The sequence below is a fragment of the Doryrhamphus excisus genome, linkage group LG14, assembly GCF_037039965.1.
Source record: "Doryrhamphus excisus strain RoL-2023G ecotype Guam linkage group LG14, RoL_Dexc_Guam_v1.1, whole genome shotgun sequence".
NCBI lineage: Eukaryota > Metazoa > Chordata > Actinopteri > Syngnathiformes > Syngnathidae > Doryrhamphus > Doryrhamphus excisus.
The window spans coordinates 14,519,691-14,542,320 of NC_136370.1; the positions used below are offsets into that span (position 1 = coordinate 14,519,691).

Sequence of the window (22,630 nt, forward strand, 5' to 3'; positions counted from 1 at the left end):
AAAGGTCAAGGTGACATCGGTAATTTAATGCATAATGAAAAATACAGAGTCAGTAGTAATACATTTTATTCTCATAAAAAACAGTCTCTGAATCTCATTTCCCCTAAAAAGGGTAAAATGTTACTGTAAAAAAACTTCCTCACAAAGGAAAAATACATCAGAAGACGGATCTTGAAGGGTGCATTCTTCAGAGCCGCATTCAGTGAGAAGACACAGCAAAACCTCTTTCCAAGGCACTCAATGACCTGCAAGTATATTGAAAGTTGGTGTCAAAATTAGGTTTTTACTAGAAGTGACAATTGTTCAACTGACCTTAGTACTTGGGAGACTTGGAAGCTACATCAACAGCATTGACATTTCACTGACAACCTATGAAGAAAAACCAGTAAGCTCTCGAACTCTTACACAAGCAAGCATTCACAAATCTACAAACGAGTTGACATGCAAAACATGACGCTACCTAAGATTCATGCAACTCGAATTTAAGTTTCTTTCCCATTATTGTGATATTACTATAACATACATTAAACGACATTACGATTAAGTGGGAAATATAAGGGAAATTCAGACCATTTTTGGAGTTGCATCTCAACCATTTCTGATCTTTTTGTACGACTTATTTTGCTCGAATAACTACAGATAGCATATTTCGCACTTCAATAGTTTTTGATATTTTGGATGACACATTGCATTTCCTTATGCTTTGCACATAAAATAAAACAATATATCTAATAAATGAGTGTTGGTTAGTTTTACCTTCTTGTGGTGATCTTTTGGCTTTTAGAATCCTCCCCTCTGCGATTTTTTTCTTTTATAAAAAGCAGCCAGCATGACTTTGCTTCAAAGTCAAGTAAGACCCCTGCAAGCTTGATTTGAAATACTGTTGAGATTCAGTTACTGCAAGTGGCTGAAGATATTGCCTTAAGAGTTGGAGGTTGACGACAATACATATTCAAGCAGTATATCAAGTCCAACTTATATTTGGCAAACCATTACCTCATGGAATGATGAGCTTTATTTTTTTGTAGATGACATTACAAGTGTAGTTTAGAAAGTTTGGAAAAAACAGACTAAGCTCAATGTCAAAACAGTTTTGTGTTGGTTTTTTTAAGAAAAAGAAAAAAGGTAAACAGTATACATAGCTTGGTCAGCGTCAAATACACTGGTACACTTTGTCCAACGGAAATCTTTTTTGGTACAACAAAAATCAATATAACATGTTTAAATCATTTTAACTGAAACTACAAACTTTATTGAAAAACGCACTGCAAAGACATTTGGGGGTATATTTAGTATCCTATTTAGCCAGAAGTACACAATTATGCATTTTAGTGCAGCTTCAAACACACTGTCCTACATTATATACAAAATATTGAGGTGGCTGCAGCCTTCCAATACAGACATTTTATTTTGCAAATAATGGTGCAACATAAAGTATCAGGCATTTTTTTGTTGAATTTACTAGTATAACATCTTGAGACCACTTGATAAAAAGACTACAGTTGTAAGATTTGCGTTGCACCACAAAATTGTTTCTAAATCAAACAAGGCTAATTTAAGTTTGCAAAAATCTGATTCTGTAATTATACCTTTTGTTTTTCTCGCCACGTTTAACATTTTATGGTACAATTAAAAAATAACCAGCAAATATTAAAATGTGAATGCCTCAAGTTTACGTCACAATTGACCTCAACTGCAAACTACTCTATTGTAACAGTTATTAAATGAAAATATGGTGAAGACAAAACGTTTTTACCCCTGGAACTGTGACAGCCAACAAAATTTGTACCAAGTTTAAAAAACAAAAAACTATATAAAAGGGTGAGGAAAACGAGAAGGAAATTACTTTTGAAACGTTAAGTGGGTTACAATCGAAGACAGTTGCTATAGCAACTCTCTACCAGTAGCCGCTCAGTATCTTGGATAGGGATGCTCTCTATAGTTTCCTTTCGTCTGCCTGGCTGGAGCAGCCTTCCCTCCGGCTCCAGACCACGAGTTCTCCCAGTCCTCTTGACCTGTAACAAGTAGGGAGAGATTTCGGACAAGATATTACTGGAAGGTGCAATAGCAGCAGCAAAGTGTACAGGTGTATAGAAAGGTGAAAACTCACCATATTGCTCATAAGAGGCTTCCTGGGGCTCTCCGTGTCCGTAGTCATAATATTCAGTATCCCTGAAAAGAGATTTTCAAGTGTAAGTGAAATGTCCTTGTCTCAGTATAGTGAAAATGTGACGTGTGCTTGAATCTCTACTTACGCAGGTACGGGTTGTTGGCTATAATAATTTTCATACCCCTCATAGGCTGGCTCTGCATATGAATCCTCATAAGCAGGCTGGAAGGAAGATAAATCACGGAGTACATTATCATGGCAAAAAGATGTCAAGCCTTGCGTTTGAATAACCATTTATTGAGACATCTAAATAAGAAATCTGTGTTAACAGCTTACATAGTCTTCATAGGACTCAGGTTTGGGTTGAGACCCCGAAGGGGGAACTTGCTGGTGTGAAAGGGCAGCAGAGGGAAGCATTCTTGGTGCTCCAGCCGAAGGGGGCCTGGAGCGGGAAGCAGCTGCACCCCTACCAGAAGCGTTTGCTGGTCCTCCCCTACCAGATGGTGCACCTCTGCCATTACCCCGGCCCATTCCCCCTCGTGGGGCTCCACCACGCATAGCGCCACGAGGACCACCACGAGGCATGCCACGGCCTCTGAAAATACAGCAATTATGCTGTTTGTTAGTAATGTAGCTGTGTCAATCATGACTTCGTCTTAAAAGCACAGACATTGCAGTATGTGCTGAGAAAGCTTGCATTTCCTACCTCGGCCCTGGAGGAACACCTCGACCTCTTCCCGGATGTCCACCGCGTCCTCTGCCTGAACCATCCTGTGATCCATTGAGGAAGTGGGGGTCCATGTATGGCTCATATTCGCAAGGTTCCTAAACACAAACATTTATTAAAGCATTCCAGACACCCACGTACAAAATGTGCTGTGAAGTGTGACTAACATACTGGGATCAGGAACTTCTTGACTTCATCCATAGCATGAGCCATGCGTAGGTAGGCATCTGGGATGGGTGCCATCACCTCAATGAAAACATGCAACTCCATAGAGAGGTGAGCATATTTAGGTTCCCCACCATTTCGCAGCTCTTCCTCCTAAAACAGAAATTCACTGTGATGCATTTTGGGTGCATCCCATCATCTATAAATGAGAAACTTAACATACCTTAGTCTTATCCCTCATGGAACCTTTCCCCAAGACTGAAATCTTTGCACCTGTCTCCTCCTGAAGCCTCTTGATTGTGGTGCCCTGAGGTCCCAAAAGCTTACCAACAAAGTTGACCTTTTGGGGGTGAATAAAGAAAAATTAGCACACTAGTCCCTTCCCATGACCCAGTGAAAATTTTGTCACACGGAAATATGGATGCATGACCCATTCTGGGTACAGAGCAAAGATCTTCACCTAATGTAATATGGAATTGTTACAGGAAAACAAACTCACCCTGGGAAACTGCTTAGATGGAATGAGTACTCGTTCTTTGAGTTTGAGTGTTTTTGTGGCAAACAGGTCCAAATATGTCTCTTTCTCTTGTTCCTTCTTTGTGTCGCCTTTCTGGATCCTCTCAATCTCTGCAGAATGATAATAAATGTGAGTTCTCCATGCACCACATCGAAGATGAAACAAAAGGCCATCCTCAAATTCATAATTTGAACACACAAAATTGAGTATATGTGGGCATTAAGCGTGTTAAAAGCAAATGATTATCGCAGATGTCTGCTGAATGCATAACATTGGCAAAGCGGCGAAAATGCAAGGGAGATTGACCTACATTGCTAACCCACGTGTTTAATTCTCCATTGTTCAGTGCAACCAAGCGATAAAAGCCCAGGGCCCAAAGCCGGCTATTCGCAGTTAGCCACAAAAGCTACCCGGTAACCGAATCAACTTACCAGCAGAAATGAGTTTCATGGCGTGTGTGAACGATGAATCCAGACTGTCCTTTTCGGCAAGGAGCTCAGGTAGGTATTTAGTGTCTTCCATTTTGCCTTACTTGTGCTCGTGGCTCAGCGCGATGGCGGACTGTTTGGCCTTTGTTAGCAATAGCGTAAATCAAACCCGCGAGCACGAGCGAATTTAACGAATGGAGCGTCGTGCGCCTCGCTGAGGATTAAAAAATCTGTCGCAAAAAATAATAATAACAATAGTAATAGAGTTCCTGAGCAGCAGCGTCGTGGTAATTCAGCCTTGCGGCGCGTCTGCAGCGAGCGCTCTTTCCTCAATGGACAAAGAGGAAATGGCGCAGCTGTATTTGATTGAGAAGAGAGGCGGGAACAGTGAATGACGTCACAGCCACGGCTGACAAAGGTCAGGCCCACAAAATAAAAATAACATAAAAATATTTTGTATATTCATGCATCCATCCTTTATATATCCTGTACATAAAATATAAAAAATAATATGTACATTAAATTGTATTGATTGGATTAATTTACCGCAATAAAATGATTTAAAATAACAATGAATGAAAGCAATTGAAAGTGCCGGGGCCATTTCTCTTTTATTTACCCTGGACTTATTGTAAAAATAAAATCAATTCATTATACATGAGATACAATGGACCATTTCATCCATACAAAATAATGTAATTTTTTGTATAAAAATATGAAAAAAAATTCTAGATAATTTTAGTTTTACATGCATAAACAAAGCAACAAAACATAAATGGCTGATGAAATTGATAAATGAACATTAAACATCATTTTTAGCTTTATTGAAGACTTGTTGGTGAACATGATAAGTACAACTGTACAACCGTAGCAGGAGCTTGGTTCGCCTTGCCATCTCCAAATCAGAAACCATGGTTTTCAGTCAGAATAAGGGTGGAGTGCTCCCTCTGGGTTGGCAATGAGTATCTTGTCAAGTATCAAGTAAAGTAAAAGAATGGAGTGGAGTTTATTCAAGAAAATATTCTGTTTGGGATTACTATTTCAAAAGGTTGGCGCTAGCAAACGGTAATAGATACTGTAAATGGGAAAAAACATCAGTATGACCCAAAGTTTGTGATGAGAGTAAATTCACTCATCTAATTAGCATTATGACATCACCAGGCTCAGAAATGGTCAGCGTCCTGTCTCCACGATACCCAAACATGAGGCTGATATGCAAACTGTAGCCAGCACAAGTCTCTCAACGATCTTCATGTCAGAGCAACTGTTCTGAAATCACCGAGGCCATAAGTAGAGTTTGATAAATTGTCAATTTTTATATATTTTTTCCATAGTACTTTTCTTAAAAGTAAAGTTAAAATCTTGTCTCGTTATCGTAGACCCAATCTTGCGTATCGTCTCGTCTCATAAACTGAGTGTTTCATGATACTTCTATTTATACCACTAAGTGGAATATAGCCAAGACTGAATACTCTCTAAATGCTATTGTTTTTAACGCTTAAACAAGTGTGAAATATGTCAATGCCACATTTCTATTCTGTATTTTTCAAAAACCTCATTTGAACCAGAAAGGCCATATACACAACTCACAAAAAGTTAAGGATATATATATATATGCATGTGTATAATATATATACTCCATACACAGTATATATACATACACAGTATATAGTATATATTTTATGAGCAACGTAAACCACAAAAGTCATATATTTACATATAATCATAGTTGTTAAAACATTTGAAAAAGCAAAAACATAAAGGGTTTGGAGTTGATTCACTTCCAGGTAATAAACATACCTTAATCGTAATAGAGTTCAAATAATCATATAATGATTGAATTATTCTGGTATTTTGTAATTAATAGTTATTGAATTGTGATAAATGAGTATAATAATCTTCCATGGAATCTATAATAAGCAAACAATATTATACAATTTTAAAAAGACCACTTAATATGGCCTTAAGGTATTCCAGTCCCAACAAACCAACGATGTGATCAACATTTTTCAAGTATCAGATATCAACAATTGCAAATATCTCAGGTTTTTCCTTGTCATGGATTTGCATTGCAGAGTATGTAATGGCTTTCACTTCTGTACCCTAGAATGACAAACAGTCTTACTATAGGGTTTCTTTCATTTTACTCTGAATAACCTTGCAGCATTCTTACCTGTGGATGCTTTACCAGGGAGAATTCTTCACCCCACCTTCAACACATACAAACAGATATTACAACAAAAATGGTACAAGACGATAGGATTCAAGAGACTGCAAGATGTTCTACTTATTTGTCACATTTTTATGAGGAGCTTAACATACTTACCCAATGGAGCGAATCTTGAAGCGCATTCTGTCTATGTGCAAAACTTTGACTTCCTGCCAGGAGAAAAAAAATCAAGCCATGCAGCCAATGAAGAACACAATAATGTGGTGTATGTGCCTGCACATTACAACACTAACTGTACAGTAACTGACTCGCTCTATGTGTTAAAATGATTGCCAGTCTACCTGCATTACAACTCAACTTTGTGAGAAGGCGATAACCATGATTTGTTAGTATAAATTTAATCTATGCGGACCACAATTTTAAGCAATTTCTGTTGAATATACTCACCCTGGGAATAAAGAAGATCTCTGCACTAAACTTGTACAGCCAGTCGTCTAGGAAGTGGAAGAGCAGAGATTCCATGTCTTCCCCTGTAAATGACAGAGAGGAAGTATGACTAATGATATTGTAGAGTATCAATCATTTCGATTTGAAAACCGTCAACTGTGCGCTCACCTTCTGACTCCACTTCAATCGTATCAATCGGCTCAACTGTTTCAGTGTCTGTCATGTAGCCAAACATGCCCATGGCACATTGCTCAAAGGCTTCCTCCAGAGACGCTCCCCAGGAATGGATTCTTGGACGGGAGATCATACGTTAACATACACATCACAATGCTTATCACCCAAAAAAATAGTATTTAGTGGTAATTTAGCCACAATAAAACACTCACTGTACATCTGCTGTATGATCCAAGTCTGTAAACAAACACATTGTGATAAGTTTAGACAATATTGACTTAAGTTATTGTGACCATTTTAAATTTTACTGTTAACTTTAGATTTTGTGATTCATTCATTCATTCATTTTCTACCACTTTTCCTCACGAGGGTCGCGGGGGTGCTGGAGCTTATCCCAGCTGTCTTCGGGCGAGAGACGGGGTACACCCTGGACTGGTCGCCAGCCAATCACAGGGCACATATAGACAAACAACCATTCACACTCACATTCATACCTATGGACAATTTGGAGTCGCCAGATTTTGTGATTTTTTCCATAAATTGGTCGAGCGTGATTATAAACAAAAGAAAAACACAAGATAAAGTTTCAAAGCAAACTAAAAAGATTTTCGCAAACAGAAGTATTTGTGAGCAATTTCACAATAGGTAAATAATAAGACAATGTAACGGGGTGTCCGGAGACACCCAATTCACGAGACGAGACGATGCACGACTTTGGAATAACCTGCTTTAGTGACTAGCTGGGGTGAAAACCTGCAGTGTCTCCGCCCTCCGTGGCCCGAGTTTAAACCCTGCCTTAAACTATGTACATAATGACGACAATTTAAGCTAGCCCTTCCACTATCACAATAATTCACTCACATTCATATTTTTTGTCGATGGGCGGGTATTTTGATTTGGTTTCTTTCTGTGCCTCTGTCAGGTCTAGCTGGCGGTCACCCATTTGGATCACGAATCGATTATGTTTAAAGAGATTGCCAAACTAAACTTTCAGCATGTCGGTCTACAGTACAGCCTCTCGAATTCAACATGGAAGGTGGGCGGAACGCCGTAGCTGTGTCGCACTTCCGGTTCTGTTTTCACTCTACACCGATTGGCTAATCGTCCTGCATGGAGTTGGCGCCATTGCAAGCGCTCGTGCTACCTTCAAAGCGCTCTCCCCTAAAATACGCATTTTGTAAAAGTATTAGCCGTTAAACAAGGACATGATGGCCGACAAAGACGGTAAGGCTGCCGACACTTCTAATTTAGTTGCCGAAACCGTGTTTGCGGGCGCTCGGTAAGATGTAAACTGTGGGACTAGTTGGACCGGTGTTGGCGCGTCTGCCCGCATCTCAGTTCATTGTTACAAACTAGCGAGCTAGCTGTTAGCTACTGTAGCGTTAGCTGCCACGAGAGTGCTAAATGAGTAGGTTTTAATGTTCTAATGCGTGGAAATGTATTGTTCTACTTGGAACTTTGGCTTGTGCCCACGTTCTTTTGGTGGACTGTGTCGCACTTGTGCATTTACTCAACTTGCTGTAGTAATGTGAATAAATGTTAGCTTAATGAACCTTAGTTAATTAACACGTAAGGCACCATCTACCTGCTGTATAACCAAGTCATGTTAATGATCCATGGCAACCTTTTTATAATCATATAATAGTCACTGCGCATCTGGTAATCCATCATTCCATTATTTGTTTGATGTATTAAACTGTGCAGTCAATCTTTGACTGGTTCAATTCTGCCATTTAAACGTGTTTTGCTATATCCACAGCTGCATTTGATGATGCCGTGGAGGAGAGGGTAATCAATGAGGAGTACAAGATCTGGAAAAAGAACACCCCTTTTCTCTATGACCTGGTCATGACTCATGCCCTGGAGTGGCCCAGCCTCACTGCTCAGTGGCTGCCAGATGTCACCAGGTATGTGAAGAACACCTGTATATTAAAACGTAGCAAGAAAACGTTTGACATAGTTAATTTTCAATTCGTCCCTTTTCACAGACCCGAGGGAAAGGACTACAGTGTGCACAGGCTGGTTCTAGGGACACACACCTCAGATGAGCAGAATCATCTTGTGATTGCTAGCGTTCAACTCCCCAATGATGATGCCCAGTTTGATGCCTCACACTATGACAGTGAAAAAGGAGGTAGGGGATATTGTAGGAATGTTATGTTGTTAAAATACAGCACTGTGCAAAAGTAAAACAAATGAGAAATTTTTTGGCTGATAGCCGATTGTATTGCAGTTGTGCCGCTATATAATAAAACAGTATTTGTAATTCCTGTATTTTCTCAGCTAATAACTGTGCTCTGGGCATTGATCATTAAAACAAGAACTAGTGGTGGCTTAAGACTTGCATAAAACTTTATTTCAGTTGTAGACATTTGTGTTCTTTGTGTTGTTTCAGAGTTTGGCGGGTTTGGTTCTGTAAGTGGCAAGATAGAGATTGAGATTAAAATCAATCACGAAGGTGAAGTCAACAGAGCCCGCTACATGCCTCAGAACCCTTGCATCATTGCCACCAAGACCCCGACCAGTGATGTGCTGGTCTTTGATTATACTAAGCACCCATCCAAGCCAGGTGACAATCAGACCAGACATTCCAATCCTGGATTAACTGGTCTTCTCTTGATAACATTTATATTGTGTCATACCAGACCCCTCTGGAGAGTGCACCCCAGACCTCCGCTTGAGAGGTCACCAGAAAGAGGGTTATGGCCTCTCCTGGAATCCAAACCTAAGTGGCTGCCTCCTCAGTGCTTCTGATGACCATGTGAGTGAGCGCTTTGTGGCTTCTTTTTTTTCCAAGTTCAACTGTTTTACTTTTTCTTTTAAAGTGTTCTTGACAATGTTTTTTGTTTGTTTCTTAACCTTGTCTGCTTTACATTGACAGACTATCTGCTTGTGGGATATCAGCACAGTGCCGAAAGAGGGAAAGATTGTGGATGCCAAGACCATCTTCACAGGCCACACTGCTGTTGTGGAGGATGTCTCCTGGCACTTGCTCCATGAGTCACTCTTTGGTTCTGTGGCTGATGACCAGAAACTCATGATGTAAGTCAAGATGTCAAGATCAGAGAATAAACAAAATGTTTACTTTATGTTTGATATGATTTATTCATTTCTTTTGAATAGATGGGACACACGGTCCAACAACACCTCCAAGCCCAGCCATGCAGTGGACGCTCACACTGCTGAGGTCAACTGCTTGTCTTTCAATCCCTACAGCGAGTTTATCCTGGCCACAGGTTCAGCAGACAAGGTGATCCTGCCCTGCCGATGCCAATCGCTATTGTCATTGCTATCAATGGTTATTGATTATTTGAATGTGTTTTTTTTTTTTTTTTAGACCGTGGCTCTGTGGGACCTGAGGAATCTGAAGCTGAAGCTGCATTCATTTGAGTCTCACAAAGATGAGATCTTTCAGGTAAACGTGAATGCGATGAATACACAGAATCCTCCTTTGCTTGATTAACATGAAATTATACTTAGAAAGCATATGACTAGGTAGGCTAATCATCTGTTGAGCTTTTATAGTGAGAATATATTTGTAGAAATGTGACATTTGTACCACGTCTGAAAAATAGGTGCAGTGGTCTCCTCATAACGAAACCATCCTGGCCTCCAGCGGCACAGACAGGAGGCTAAATGTGTGGGACTTAAGTAAGATCGGTGAGGAGCAGTCGCCCGAGGATGCAGAAGATGGCCCACCTGAGCTGCTGGTGAATTTAACAACTATCTGTTAAACAAAAAAAAAAAAGCTTGAATGTTATGTGCCTAACAGACATGTTCTTTTTAAGTTCATCCACGGTGGACACACAGCAAAGATATCAGACTTTTCTTGGAACCCCAATGAGCCATGGGTTATCTGTTCTGTGTCAGAGGACAACATCATGCAAGTGTGGCAAATGGTAATTGTTGTGTGTTTAACAGTGTTGGTTGGTTCTAATTCTAAATTAAAAACTACACTCTTTCATGTTCTTTCTACTCCAGGCTGAAAACATCTACAATGACGAGGACCCAGAAGGAGCAGCAGAGTCAGAGGTCCAAGCATGAATCCATTCAACACATTTTTGACGTGCTTGTTGAAATAATCCAATTCCATCATTGTCGGGTGCAGATGAACGTCTTTTTAATATTAATTTTGGACTCAGTGTTTTGGGGGGGAAATTCATAAAATGCTCTTGTGGTGTATTTAAAATCTGTCTGGATTGGTCTGACATTAGATCTGTTAGTTTGTCATAATCTCAGTTATTCAACCCTGATGTGATGAAACTATCAAAGAGTTGTCTATCATTCCAGTGTTTTTTGGATGGTTTTATTCACATATTTTCTTGCATCGGTTAGTTGTGCTCAACACATTTCTACTGAGATCCATTTTTATAAACAATGTACATACGTAGGTTTTCACTTTATTTGTGCAAATGAAGTAGTAAGAATTTCCAGCTTGTGTGTTGCGTCTCGTCCACATTTGTTCCCTGCTGTGTTTCCTCTGGTTTTGTCTGTGCTGCATCAGAACTCTTGTGTACTTAAGTATATTCATAATAAATATTTGCAGTAAATTGGTGTGCTTTTTTTTCATAACCCAGCATGTCAGCAGAGAAGGTTAAAAGGCAAATATAAGAGTTGACGTTTCATATGTAAAGCAGTTCAATGGTCTGGTCAAGATTAAGTGGACTGACTACTAGAATCTTGGGGATGTTCCTTGTCAGGAGCTACACTTGGTTCATCGGAGTCTCTGGACAGGAAAGACAATACTCAGTCTCATTTAAAGTCAAATAGTCATTGATGCATATGAAGTATATTATACTGGTTAACAGTTTGCCCAAGCAGCTATTTCTCAATATACTTTTTGTAATGTAACTACACTTGGAGTAGTGTATTGTTCATTTCTTCAGCAGGGATTTGCAATGTCAAGCCTGTTAAAACCTACCTGATTTGTGCCAGCTTTTCTAAAATATCATTTGTGAGTGCCTGCAAGTCTCTTGTTTGTCTTTTTTGAATCTCAAATTCCAGGACCAGTTTCTTCACAGTCTCCTTTAATTCCTCTTCGAGCTCCTGAGCAAACAAGTAGTATCAATCATGGAATATCTGTTAAAGTCTAAATCAACTGTACCGTACTCTACCTTGTGTTGTGTGATCATCGTCTCCCTTTCTTGTTCCATCAGACTAATTCTTTGCTCCATTGAATACCTCTTCTCCTCCAGTCTTTGTGCCTCCTCTTTCAGGCTCCCCACTTGAGCCCTCAAGCCCACTGCCTGCTCCTTACTCATTCTTAAGGCCTTCTCTCCAAACTGCCTCCTCTTCAGGAGTGATACGAGTCGAGGCTCATACCAGCCCTCCAACTCCTTCATGTTGATGCTGAGCCGTCGCTGCAGGCGGACAGAGGCTTGTCGGCATTGGCTGACATCGCTCATGGCTCTTGGTCTTGAGGGCTTTTTGGCATGATCCTTCAAAATATTGAGCTGGTTCTGATGGGCGTCCTGGAGCTGAAACAACTCTTCTGTCAAGCTTTGGACATGGGCCTTGAGCTCCTCCTGTGACAAATGAGTAAAAGTGAAATGTGTCATGTGGGTTGTAGCAGGGCATAATCACGTAGACCCAAGAAGACCTGAGACTCCTACCTTTGTAAGTGCTGCCTGAGCCACCTGGTACTCTTGTTCAGCCAGTGTCACCTGACTCTGGATGCAGTCTCTTGCAGTGATGAAGAGTTTCCTCTTTACCTGCTGCACTTCCTCTGAAACAACCATGTAATCCATCTGAGCTAGTGTGACCAGCCTCCACTTCTCTACAAGCTTTCCTCTCAAGTGCTCCACAACCCTCATCAAGGGCTCATGCAGAAACTGGAGCTCTTTTATCAACACATCCCTCTCCATCTCCAAACGGGACACCTGCTCGATGTATTGCTCAAAAATCTCTCCGAGGCTTTCCATGTCTGACTCCTCCATATTGTTGTCCATGTCCAAGTCGGCATTGCTGTTTTGTCTAGTATCTCCAACAAATGTGGATTCCATGTGTTTCGCATTGTCCACTGATATGTCAATTTCCATGACGACTGCAAGACGAGCCAGAAGACAGAAAGTCATTAATCAGTTGGTGATGAAAGAATCACAGTCGTAAAAGATTAGATTAACAAGTCAATTTTATCACAATAAATCACCCATACAGTATAAAAACAATGAACATGAATCTGAATACATGTTATTTGTACTCACTCAGTTTCTAAAAAGAAAGGTAGGTCCAAATCTTTCACTGCTTCAGAGCTCTCCCTGCTTGTTTATGTCTCCAAAACAGGGACCCACTTTGCACTTATTAATAACAACTGGAGTCAGAGTGGAAACATTATACTTGCCTTAGGCAGAACTCTGTCTGACCCCCATGGAGGTTCAAAAAAGGGGTGTTTGGGCCTCTTGAAGAACAACCAACATGACCCCATAGCATACATTATGACCAATTAGGTGACGGACATGTTATATTTACAGTGGTGTATTTTTTATATGCACAAAACCTCAAACCTCTGCATGTGCTCTGAACTGGGTGCATTCCATTCGGTCCATTCATCCATTCAGTGATTCAAACGTGTAATTCTCCACACTGCCCACTAGATGTCCTCCTCACACAGACTGCGGTGCCGCGCCCTTTACCTGAGCGGCCATCCTCCTTACAGGTGGGCCGCTACTTGTTCACTCCAGCGCCACCTTCTTGCCATTTTCCCTCCGCGGCCCGGCGGGGCGTCCTCAGACGAAGCCGCTCTGACAACCGGGAGACATTTGAGCTGACTTCCCTCACAAACGATCGAATCCAGTAAAACTTCCTGACTCATTTTGCCCTTTTCTGCGGAAATGTTTCACCTGAAGTTTGGTCGGTGAAGTTTGAAGAAGAAAAGGCTGCAAATGGAGAGGAAAGGAATCCGGACCATTAAAGTTTAACAAGGTAGACATCTTCATTATTCGTCATTTCACGTTTTTTTTCCATTTGCTTCACACATAGACTGATACAAATATTGTATGTTGAAAAAAAAACTCGCAAAAGGTTGATTAAAACCACCTTGTCCACGAATAGAGTAAAACTCAGGTGTTGCCTTTAACAGTGGGGTGAGAAACCGAGCTGAGAACATTAAGTTCGAGTATTGGCATGCATGGAAAAAAGTAGGTGTGGGAGATTTGCTTAGCTTGGCCTTGAGGGATCCTAAGCAAAGGTAATTTAAGACCTGTCGTGCTTCTCTCATGACAGCAGAGACTATTGTGTTGTTTCCCATCACTGACTTGGCCTGACAGCATGGAGCTCACACACTTGGCTTAAGGTGCGTTCATTTGCCATCTTTCCTTCCGATATTTGAGCTACAGACAAAAATACACAGTATGAACACAAAGTGACCACCAAAATCAAGTATTTTATTATTATTATTATTATTATTCTGTTCCATTGATAAATTCAACTGTAGTGTGTGCGTGTGAGTGTATGTGTGTGTGCACATCACAATGCTATACTTGTATTAACTTTTCTTGTATCTACTTTTTTAGTTCTTGTACCTTCTGGTAAGGTGATACATTTGTTTAGAAAGGGTGTGTCACATACTGGTGTTCCTTCTCCACCAGCCTGCCATGCTGGGGCATGTACTATGGAGATTACAGGTGAATTATGTAATCACCGGAGGTGCAGCAGATGGTTTGGCTTGGAAGGAGAGATGTTGTGCATAAAGTGCGAGACGTGATGATGACGATGACACAGATGTGGTGACTGGGAAGAAAGCATGAAGTTAGGAGACGATTGGTTCAGCTTTTTGATGGAAAGGAGATGTTAACAGGGAGAACAATGGGGTGTTGCAACAGGTACCCACTCGTGATCATGTGTTTGGAAGTAGATTAAGTGTGTGTTTGTGTCATCCTGCAGTGAGAGGAAACTCCAGACTGATGAGTGTGACTGTTGATCAATAGGATTAGCAGATGAGTAACTCATCAGTGGCTTCTTATCACAAACAATATTTGGCAAACAAAAACATGTTGTTGAATATTTTGCTACCTACAATGTCTCACTTTTGTAGAATCAAATTTAATTGGGGGAACTTTTCTACTGAAAGGAACCTGCTGCGTTTGTTTAGTCTGGCTGTGTCCAAAAGCTGAATGTCCAGCTGTGTTCACTGGTGCTTATCAACATAGTCTTGACTGACTTGTCAACTCGGGGGTCTTAAAGTGCTTATTTTGACCCCTGGCAACATCTGGAAGCAAAGTAAATATTTTGCAGTGTCTATGCTCACTGCAATCTCTCAATACCTCCAGGGAAAATTCACATTTTGTAATACGTTGTTGTACATCCACTGTATCATTATATTGAAGAACAGATGCATTATAATATACGGCCAAGTTAGTTGTGGTGTGGGCATACGAGGTGTGTTAAGAAGCAGGGTTACCATTTCATTTACTCTACCCAGTTATAACAACAAGCTACATACACACCGTTATGTGTTTGTAATCGAGCGCAAACCGATAACGGCAAATATTAAAGGGGACCTATTATGCTTTTTCCACTTTATGATCTATAAATGTAGTTAGAATGTTGTATTATCCTGTTAAACGATGCCAAAGTTTCAGATAATGAGGTTTTCGCATTTGGAAGTGAGCCCCGAAAGACGTTTGAGATGTCTCAAAACGCTAAGTTTCAAAAGGTGTGGTAAAGCTGTTCCAGTGTGACATCACAGAGGGACAGACTTCCTTATATGGTTCAGAGTTAGGAAGCACGTTGGGTATTTAATCTTGGGTAATCTAAAAAGTTTTCTGTGCGGCTTATTGTGTGTATGTGCTCTATGGGAGACCACCACTCAATACAAAAATTTGCATAATAGGTCCCAAGGAAGGAACAAGGAACTCTCCCAATGATACAGTGTGGGTCTATGCCATGTCTTATTTATGTCTTATCTGTTATTATGTCTCCTCTGTTGGGTAATACGCATGTAAAGGTGACTATAGGGGTGTTTAATTTGTGTCTAGAGGGCTCTAATAATGTTAAAAAAAATATTTAGAAGGTTATAAACAGATTTTCTATGCACTTTTGTTTGTTTCTTTCTGTTTTTTTCCTGATTTTGGAGTTGCCACAGCGGATGTTTTGATCTCACAATGAAAAATGTGTAAATTCATGTATCTTACTTAGAACCAATTAACCAGTATAAATGAGAGATTACTGCATAAAGGAAGGCACTCTTTAAATCCTCTTTAAAGGTTTTGCACTTAATAATTCTGACTAAATTAAAATAAAAATTTAGGTTAGTACCTCATGTCCTACATGGTGCATAAATAAGATCAATTTACGTTGCGTGAAGTACAATCTACACTAATGTCCCTTTTAGATAACCATTTTAATTAATTGATGGCCAACTACTCAAACCAGAAAATACTTATTACTCTTACCATATACTTACTATATATAAGTAGTACACGCAGGAACAAATAGCAGTTGAAAGAAAATACAAAACACAAACAGAGTTAATCCTGTGATGATTGTGAGGCACCCTTGGATCTGGTATGAGTTCCTGTGTGACGGCAACTATAAAGATTTGTGACATCTTAACTTTCCTGAAAATACCCGCGACCCTAGTCAGGATAAACAGTATACACCGTGTCCCCGCCTCTATCCTTTATCTTGGCATGGCGGTGCGGGAGGCTCTGAGGTGGTGAAAGGAGTAATGGAGGTGGTGACTTCAACAGAGATGGCGGGAGGGTGGAAGCCAACTTGGACTGAAGAGTTCCTCTGAGGGTAATTATCAATCTGTTAGGAATGTAGCATGCTCCCCTAGCAGACATGCCGTTGCATGGCTATAGCTGCCTCGCAGCACGCCAACTTGCATTGCTGTCCGGACCTTACTCAGCTCACGTACAGTTTTTTGGGGGCTTTGTTGATGCTATTGTGGATTTACATTATTGTTATATTTACCACTCCATTGTCTCTCTTTTTAGCTATGCACATTAAAATATTAATTTTATTGTCCAGCACACGCCCCAAGTCAGCTGGGATAGGCTCCAGCATACCCCCACAACCCTAGAGAGGGTAAGCGGCATAAATAATGGATGGATGGGTGTTTTATTGTCATTGTCAGTCATCAAGTTTATTGTAATTGCACAGAAGACTACTGTAATGTGTAATAAAAATAAGTAGCTCTTATGTGTTGGTTTGTAACCAACTGAATAATAAATGTCTAGACTATGGGTGTACCAACAACAGTTATTGAATGCATCACATAATCAGTTCACAGTTCCGCATGTCCAAAAGGAGTAGGAAGAAGCAAAGCTTATTAAATCCTACCCCTCCATCTGGTACTTTTACAATCAGTAACTGTTACATTTGTTCACTTCCTGCTTTCCTCTATATAGTTTAAGTTTTTTTTGATTTGACCATACAATGACATAATGGGTACCATAGTAACTGTCAATATAGTAATATCTATGGCACATTTTTACTTGGACACATAATATTTAACTTTCTGACAGATGTCATTTACTGTTTTTTTTAACAGTCTTTAGGACTTAGCAGCAACCAGAATTTTCCATCCATCCATCTATTTTCTATGCCGCTTATCCTCACTGTGATCGCGGGCATACTGGGGCCTATCCCAGCTGTCTTCGGTCGAGAGGTGGGGTACACCCTGGACTGGTCGCCAGCCAATCACAGGGCACATATAGACAAACAACCATTCACACTCACATTCATACCTATGGACAATTTGGAGTCGCCAATTAACCCCGCCGAAAACCCACGCATGCACATGGAGAACATGCAAATTCCACACAGAGATGCCCAAGTGGAGAACCCAGGTCTTCCCGATCTACTGACTGTGTGGCCTTAATGCTAACCACAAAACCACCATCCTGCCTTTATAATTTTTGTATTGGTAAAATTCTGAAGAGAAAATGAGAAATGTTGCTTATACAAGTCATGACTGTCCCTCTTCTAAGGGTTCACAAGCTGTTATTTGTTCTAAAAAAAAAAAGTCCTGAGATGTGTCACCATACGTACATGTTTCCACTGTCATGCTCCATCCTGGATGTCACCCTAAAACGATGACTCTGCCACTGGACTAAGTTAACAGCACATGATCTAAGTGCATGAGGGTTCGTTTGCTAAAATGAGCTACAGAATTACAGGTTGTTTTGCTCAAGACGGTGGTTGTCGACTGACCAGTGACACTACTAGTCTCTCAGTCACTTAATAATAATAATTTAAAAAAAGATACATTACATTACATACATTTCTGCAATGGTGTTCATACAGAGAAGGCAGGGACTACCCAGACTGAAGTATCCAGGTGCTGCACAGCACCAACTCCACATTGCTGAGAAGTTAAACATCTACTGATCAAACAAACCAGTATCAGAAGAAATTGAACTGCTGGTCTGCTGAAGGCAAACTGGAAAAAAAATCCCAAGCTCTTCCCCTGTTTAGCATATTATTATTACTAATGTGCTACTTCCCTGCGCAGACACAGACTAAGCACATCCGGCTGATCACTGACTGCTATGTTGGGCCATGTGAGGCGCTGCAACTCAAGCACATGTAGATGTGAACGTCCTGTGGTTAAATTGAGCTTGCTCTAGTCCAAACAAAGGTGGCGGCCTGTATGTGCTACCACGCCCTCTTGGCAGTACCTTATCCACATGTCTGCTACCTCAGCCTCACCGAGGCTTCGGTTCCTGGAGAACTCCTCGCCAAGCACTTTCCCAAAATGGACCTCTCATTGTTCATGTTTACCAGTGTTGATGGGGTGTGATTGCATTTGAGCTTATAAGGAGTACTGGGGATATTTTTTTGGCCTCATCTCAAGTCTGTGGGTATTTTAAAATGCGGTGGGGTCTAAAAAAACCTTTCTCAGCTACACTACATCTGAAACAGTTTACAATCAATATTACTTATTTTAAAAATGCCTCGACCCATTAGAGATGTCAGTTTTCCTCCCCCTCGGTCAGGCATAACTCAACCTATCAGGACAGAGGGCCTGCCTCTTTGCTCTGATCAGCCAATCACAACTAAAGGCCTACAAGCTGTGAGGTGAATCAGGAGTCTGCTAAAGTTCCCTTGCTAATAGTGTTCAAGTGACATGGGCCAGCATTCCTGATTCTGAAGGCCCTAGGCAGATTACACTGATACTGGAAGCACTGCCAACAAGGACATTCTTCACACATGTGATTGAAGTAGCTGTTTGTAGCCAAAAATGGATTCCACCATTCTTCTCTGCTTTGGCACACAAAATATGTAGCACTAGATTCCGTTTTAGGATGATTTTTTTTTTACTTAACCACTTCAAGCCATGCCTCTGTTGTTTACTTTCAGCAAGGCAGGTATCACCACTTTGGTTGTTTTTTTTAACTGTGCTTACCAGCGTTCATAAAACCACAGTTGACATAGACGCGCTCTGGAATATGTCCTCAAGCTCCTGGGCAGGTCTCGAGTGTCATCAGCTACCGTTTCCTAATAATCACCTTTGCAGTTTATTTGATGACAGCATGCAAACCATAATGATTCTTTGCTGACTTGGAGTGCACACACTGCTGTTAACGTAGCTATGGTGGGGATAATGCTACAGGTATATTGACACTACATCATGAGTTGCAGTGTGATAGTCCCAATAGCCTTTGTAAATTAAACAACACAGAGAAGATGAGGACTCGAACTAAAAAAAAAAAAACACAGGATATGTGTGTGTATTTGTGTGAGGGATCGATACCGTGCGCTAATAATATTGTCATCTGGCTTAGTCTTCACGACAAAGTCTTGTGTGATGGCATCTCCATTAATGTTGAGGCAGATTGAGAAGGGTTCAGCAGTGGCCATCTCCTATCTCCATAGGTGACAAGGCTCCCCTCCCACAGAGCAGTGGAATGGAAGAGGGGCCGCGCTGTTGTAACCATGTATGGTTCGCTACTGAGACTTTGGATTGTTTGTTAAAAGAATAATCTGTGAAATAATTTATTGTTCAGTGACTTCACTGTAGAATTTTACATAGTGCATCATTTCATGAAAAAGTAAATAGGTAGGTTTTGTAAGGGTGAACTATGTACGTATTAACAAGAAGTATAGAAATAATCTAGCAAACATCAAGCTTCAAACTTGTTGTTCTGTTAGTTTATATTGTCACTCTTAAGGTGTGGTGAGCCTGTATTAATTGCAGAGCCAGTGAAGACAAGATTTTTAACATTTCATCTGGCTGACTTGAATAAACCCTCGTCCTGAAGTGTACAAAAAAAGGGCGGTCATCAATTTAATGGGTTTGACAGTTTTATTCTCAGTGTTTCTTCCCTTTTTAAACTAGCTGGCAGGACTAATACTTGAAGGCTTTTAACTGTAACCGTGGAAATAGCAGTGTGAGTCAACTCCTTGAGAGCGGACTGCAGGGTAAGTCACTGGGTGGTCCTTTCGCCACATCCTACTCCAGAGGAACTACTCTAGTTCCTCTTTGGAGCAAATAATCAGGGAGGTTGTGGCTCTTATAGCGGCCTCTGGGCTGTAAACAAATGAATCAGCCCCTGTCGCCAAAGAGAGGCATCCAATTTTTTTGGATCCAATACACACACACACACACGTAAATGACTATAATTTGGAGCAGTAGAAACACAGGGATCAGTGCAGCAAGGAAGACCTGGTGATTTTGTCCCATTAAGATGTATGCATTGTCTTGTTAAAGGCCTTTCACTGTGACTCACTCCTTAAGACAAACATTAGGCTGTAGCCAAGTGAAAATAAGAAACCCCAACAACCGAAGCTCTGCATGCATATTGCTGTGTACATATATTTTGAGGCGGACAACTATTTTCCCTAGAGACGAGATCCACATTTAACTTTTATGGCTCTCATTTCGCCACAATGTCCCACACAAAACTTTGGCAAGATGTGATAACTAAAAGTTGTTCCAAAATGTGTTCCTTATGGTGCATCCAAACACGTCTGCTTTGACAACCAGAGTTTATTTGGGAACGTTACTTTTAGTCTGGTTCATGCTGAGGGACACAAGCATTCCCTCAGTTATGATGTTCAATCATGCTGAAATTAGAGTTGGGGGGGTCATACTTGACTGTGGAGCTGCGTTTCTTACGAATGAAGCAAGGATTCTGATGCTGTCATTCACCCAGTTTTCATGTACTTCACCATTCCTGTAGTTTTGTAAGATAAGAATGTATTTAATACAGTAAGGAGGGATTCTGTGATTCGCCAGGAGAAAGAGGAGTTTGGGAAGGTGGAGGAGGGAGGAACAGGAAGGTGATGAGCTCATGAAGAATGAAAAAAAGATAAAAGAGAGGAGATGATTGAAAATAACATGAAACTGCTCTGATCTGAACTTTGATGCTCAACAGGGATTGTTTATTTCCCTGCTTTAAGATTCCTAGTGTGCAGTTTGTGCCTGTGTGTGTGTGTGTGTGTGTGTGTGTGGGGTGCGGCTTGTGAGTTATGACTCTGTGTTGTGGAATGAAGGGAGCGGTGCCAGGCCTTTCTTTGCAGAACTGTGAAGTTTGGTGTAGAGGCTGGAGAGGGGACTGAGTTTGGCTGCCATGTGGCAGGCTCAGTGGGTCGTACCCACAGACAGTCACAAACACAGCACACATAGGCACACAAACACACCCGTGTCTTAAAACCTGTTTATCCTTGATAATCCATCACTATCCCTCTAGCTACTTTTGTGGTGTACCCACGAAAGCTTTGAAGCATCCCCACCAGACACTGAGGAACAACGTGGGCTTTGTTGACGAGTCTCTTCTTTTTTTTTTGTCTGTTTCAGGGAAGAATTCCAGAAAGTGGTGGGATGTCAAACCGTGACTCGCTGGGCTTCGGGGATTTGATTCCTCACGATGTGGTTGAGATCTTTGCCCAAGAGAAGCACAGTCATAAAGGGAGGAAAAAGCGCAGTCACTCCCTGGGCCGGGCCTTAGGCTGGCTAAAGGGCAAGAAGAGGAAGGATCTCAGCGCTAAAGGACAGAATCCAGGTCTTGGTCCTGCACTGGATTTGGCTTTGGACGGACACATGGCTGTGCATCTCAGCGGAAACAAGGGAGGAAAATCAGGGAAACCATCCCAGACACAAGGAAACAGCCATGGTAAGAGCCCACAAAACCCGTATGTACTCTTTGTCCGATTACTGTTGTCTGTACATTGTCTTTGTTGCACTTGGGGCAGCAAAGTATATATTTTTCACTGTTACAAATTAAGCTTGTTATCAATTGTCGTACATTTTTGTTCATCCAGAATGAAATAATTGGCATTCAGGGTTTTGCGTTGGATTCTTTTGAAGCTGTGGTAGTGGGCTGCATTTGAGGCCGACTGCCTCCGCTGTTTTACCCTCATGTTACCTTCAGTTCACAGTTCAAGGCATCTAGTCATAGTGAACTAGAGAGTCAAGCATATGAATAGTCAAGTAGAAATAGCGTAGTTAGCACCTGGAATACCAGCCAATAGGTCCACCCAAATGTCATCCATCCCGTACATATTTTGTTTCAGTTATTCCTGTAGTTGTGTGGTGCGTTTGATAAACAAGGACAGAAAGGACCCCTGTGTATTATAAAATCATCAGGGAATCTGGAGCAAATTTTAACAGTGAAAAAGGCATCATAGTTGCCCCTCCAGAAGCCTTCCAAGCTAGGGTATAACCACACCTGTCACATTTTGGGTCAGTTTGCAGGGACATGTTGGCTACTTTTATGGTAATGGTTTCATTTTATTTGAACATGCATCAAGTTACAATGGAATTCTTCTTTCTCTTTCGGCTTTTCCCTTCAGGGGTCGCCACAGCAAATCACTCTCCTCGATCCAACTCTGTCTTCTGTATCTGTCTCTCTCACACCAACTACCCCTCATGTCCTCCTTCACTACATCCATAAACCTCCTCTTTGGTCTTCCTCTACCCACGTCCTACCTGGTAGCTCTAAAT

At 41.0% G+C, this 22,630-nt stretch overlaps 5 protein-coding genes across 7 annotated transcripts in view; 2 read left to right on the top strand and 3 right to left on the bottom strand.

The window, feature by feature from the left end:
* Window positions 1-51: 51 nt before the first annotated feature.
* On the bottom strand, window positions 52-4,312 carry khdrbs1a (KH domain containing, RNA binding, signal transduction associated 1a). 2 transcript variants are annotated; one of them, XR_009132320.2, is made up of 11 exons: window positions 3,951-4,312; window positions 3,502-3,629; window positions 3,226-3,342; window positions 3,009-3,155; window positions 2,817-2,935; window positions 2,447-2,705; window positions 2,256-2,332; window positions 2,111-2,172; window positions 1,847-2,015; window positions 313-369; window positions 52-245 (listed from the first exon to the last, which is right to left on the bottom strand). XR_009132320.2 is itself a non-coding variant. In XM_058089867.2 (9 exons), the coding sequence occupies exons 1-9, from the start codon at window positions 4,039-4,041 to the stop codon at window positions 1,912-1,914; spliced, it is 1,104 nt and encodes a 367-aa protein (XP_057945850.1). In that variant the 5' UTR covers window positions 4,042-4,312; the 3' UTR covers window positions 998-1,911. The 2 variants fall into 2 exon arrangements, 1 of the variants encoding a protein (XP_057945850.1); XM_058089867.2 differs by lacking the exons at window positions 52-245; window positions 313-369 and having other exon boundaries at window positions 998-2,015.
* A 338-nt stretch (window positions 4,313-4,650) lies between these two features.
* On the bottom strand, window positions 4,651-7,786 carry zbtb8os (zinc finger and BTB domain containing 8 opposite strand). The gene is made up of 7 exons (XM_058089881.2): window positions 7,600-7,786; window positions 6,951-6,975; window positions 6,733-6,854; window positions 6,565-6,647; window positions 6,274-6,326; window positions 6,121-6,157; window positions 4,651-6,050 (listed from the first exon to the last, which is right to left on the bottom strand). The coding sequence occupies exons 1-7, from the start codon at window positions 7,679-7,681 to the stop codon at window positions 5,964-5,966; spliced, it is 489 nt and encodes a 162-aa protein (XP_057945864.2). The 5' UTR covers window positions 7,682-7,786; the 3' UTR covers window positions 4,651-5,963.
* Window positions 7,787-7,794: 8 nt separating this feature from the next.
* Window positions 7,795-11,288, top strand: LOC131139930 (histone-binding protein RBBP4). The gene is made up of 11 exons (XM_058089866.2): window positions 7,795-7,962; window positions 8,498-8,645; window positions 8,727-8,872; window positions 9,134-9,307; window positions 9,384-9,499; window positions 9,620-9,780; window positions 9,862-9,988; window positions 10,076-10,153; window positions 10,314-10,448; window positions 10,527-10,637; window positions 10,720-11,288. The coding sequence occupies exons 1-11, from the start codon at window positions 7,944-7,946 to the stop codon at window positions 10,780-10,782; spliced, it is 1,278 nt and encodes a 425-aa protein (XP_057945849.1). The 5' UTR covers window positions 7,795-7,943; the 3' UTR covers window positions 10,783-11,288.
* Window positions 11,289-11,635: 347 nt separating this feature from the next.
* On the bottom strand, window positions 11,636-12,842 carry LOC131139933 (syncoilin-like). The gene is made up of 3 exons (XM_058089871.2): window positions 12,351-12,842; window positions 11,853-12,263; window positions 11,636-11,784 (listed from the first exon to the last, which is right to left on the bottom strand). The coding sequence occupies exons 1-3, from the start codon at window positions 12,810-12,812 to the stop codon at window positions 11,656-11,658; spliced, it is 1,002 nt and encodes a 333-aa protein (XP_057945854.2). The 5' UTR covers window positions 12,813-12,842; the 3' UTR covers window positions 11,636-11,655.
* A 654-nt stretch (window positions 12,843-13,496) lies between these two features.
* LOC131139928 (uncharacterized) overlaps window positions 13,497-22,630 on the top strand; it is a 29,213-nt gene continuing 20,079 nt past the window's right edge. Inside the window, exons 1-2 of one of the 2 annotated variants that reach the window (XM_058089855.2) lie at window positions 13,497-13,659; window positions 21,485-21,800. In XM_058089855.2, the coding sequence (XP_057945838.2) occupies window positions 21,509-21,800 (292 nt within the window). In that variant the 5' untranslated portion in view covers window positions 13,497-13,659; window positions 21,485-21,508. Of the gene's footprint in view, window positions 13,660-14,401; window positions 14,559-21,484; window positions 21,801-22,630 lie in introns of those variants that run through there. The other variant, XM_058089856.2, reaches the window with a different exon arrangement.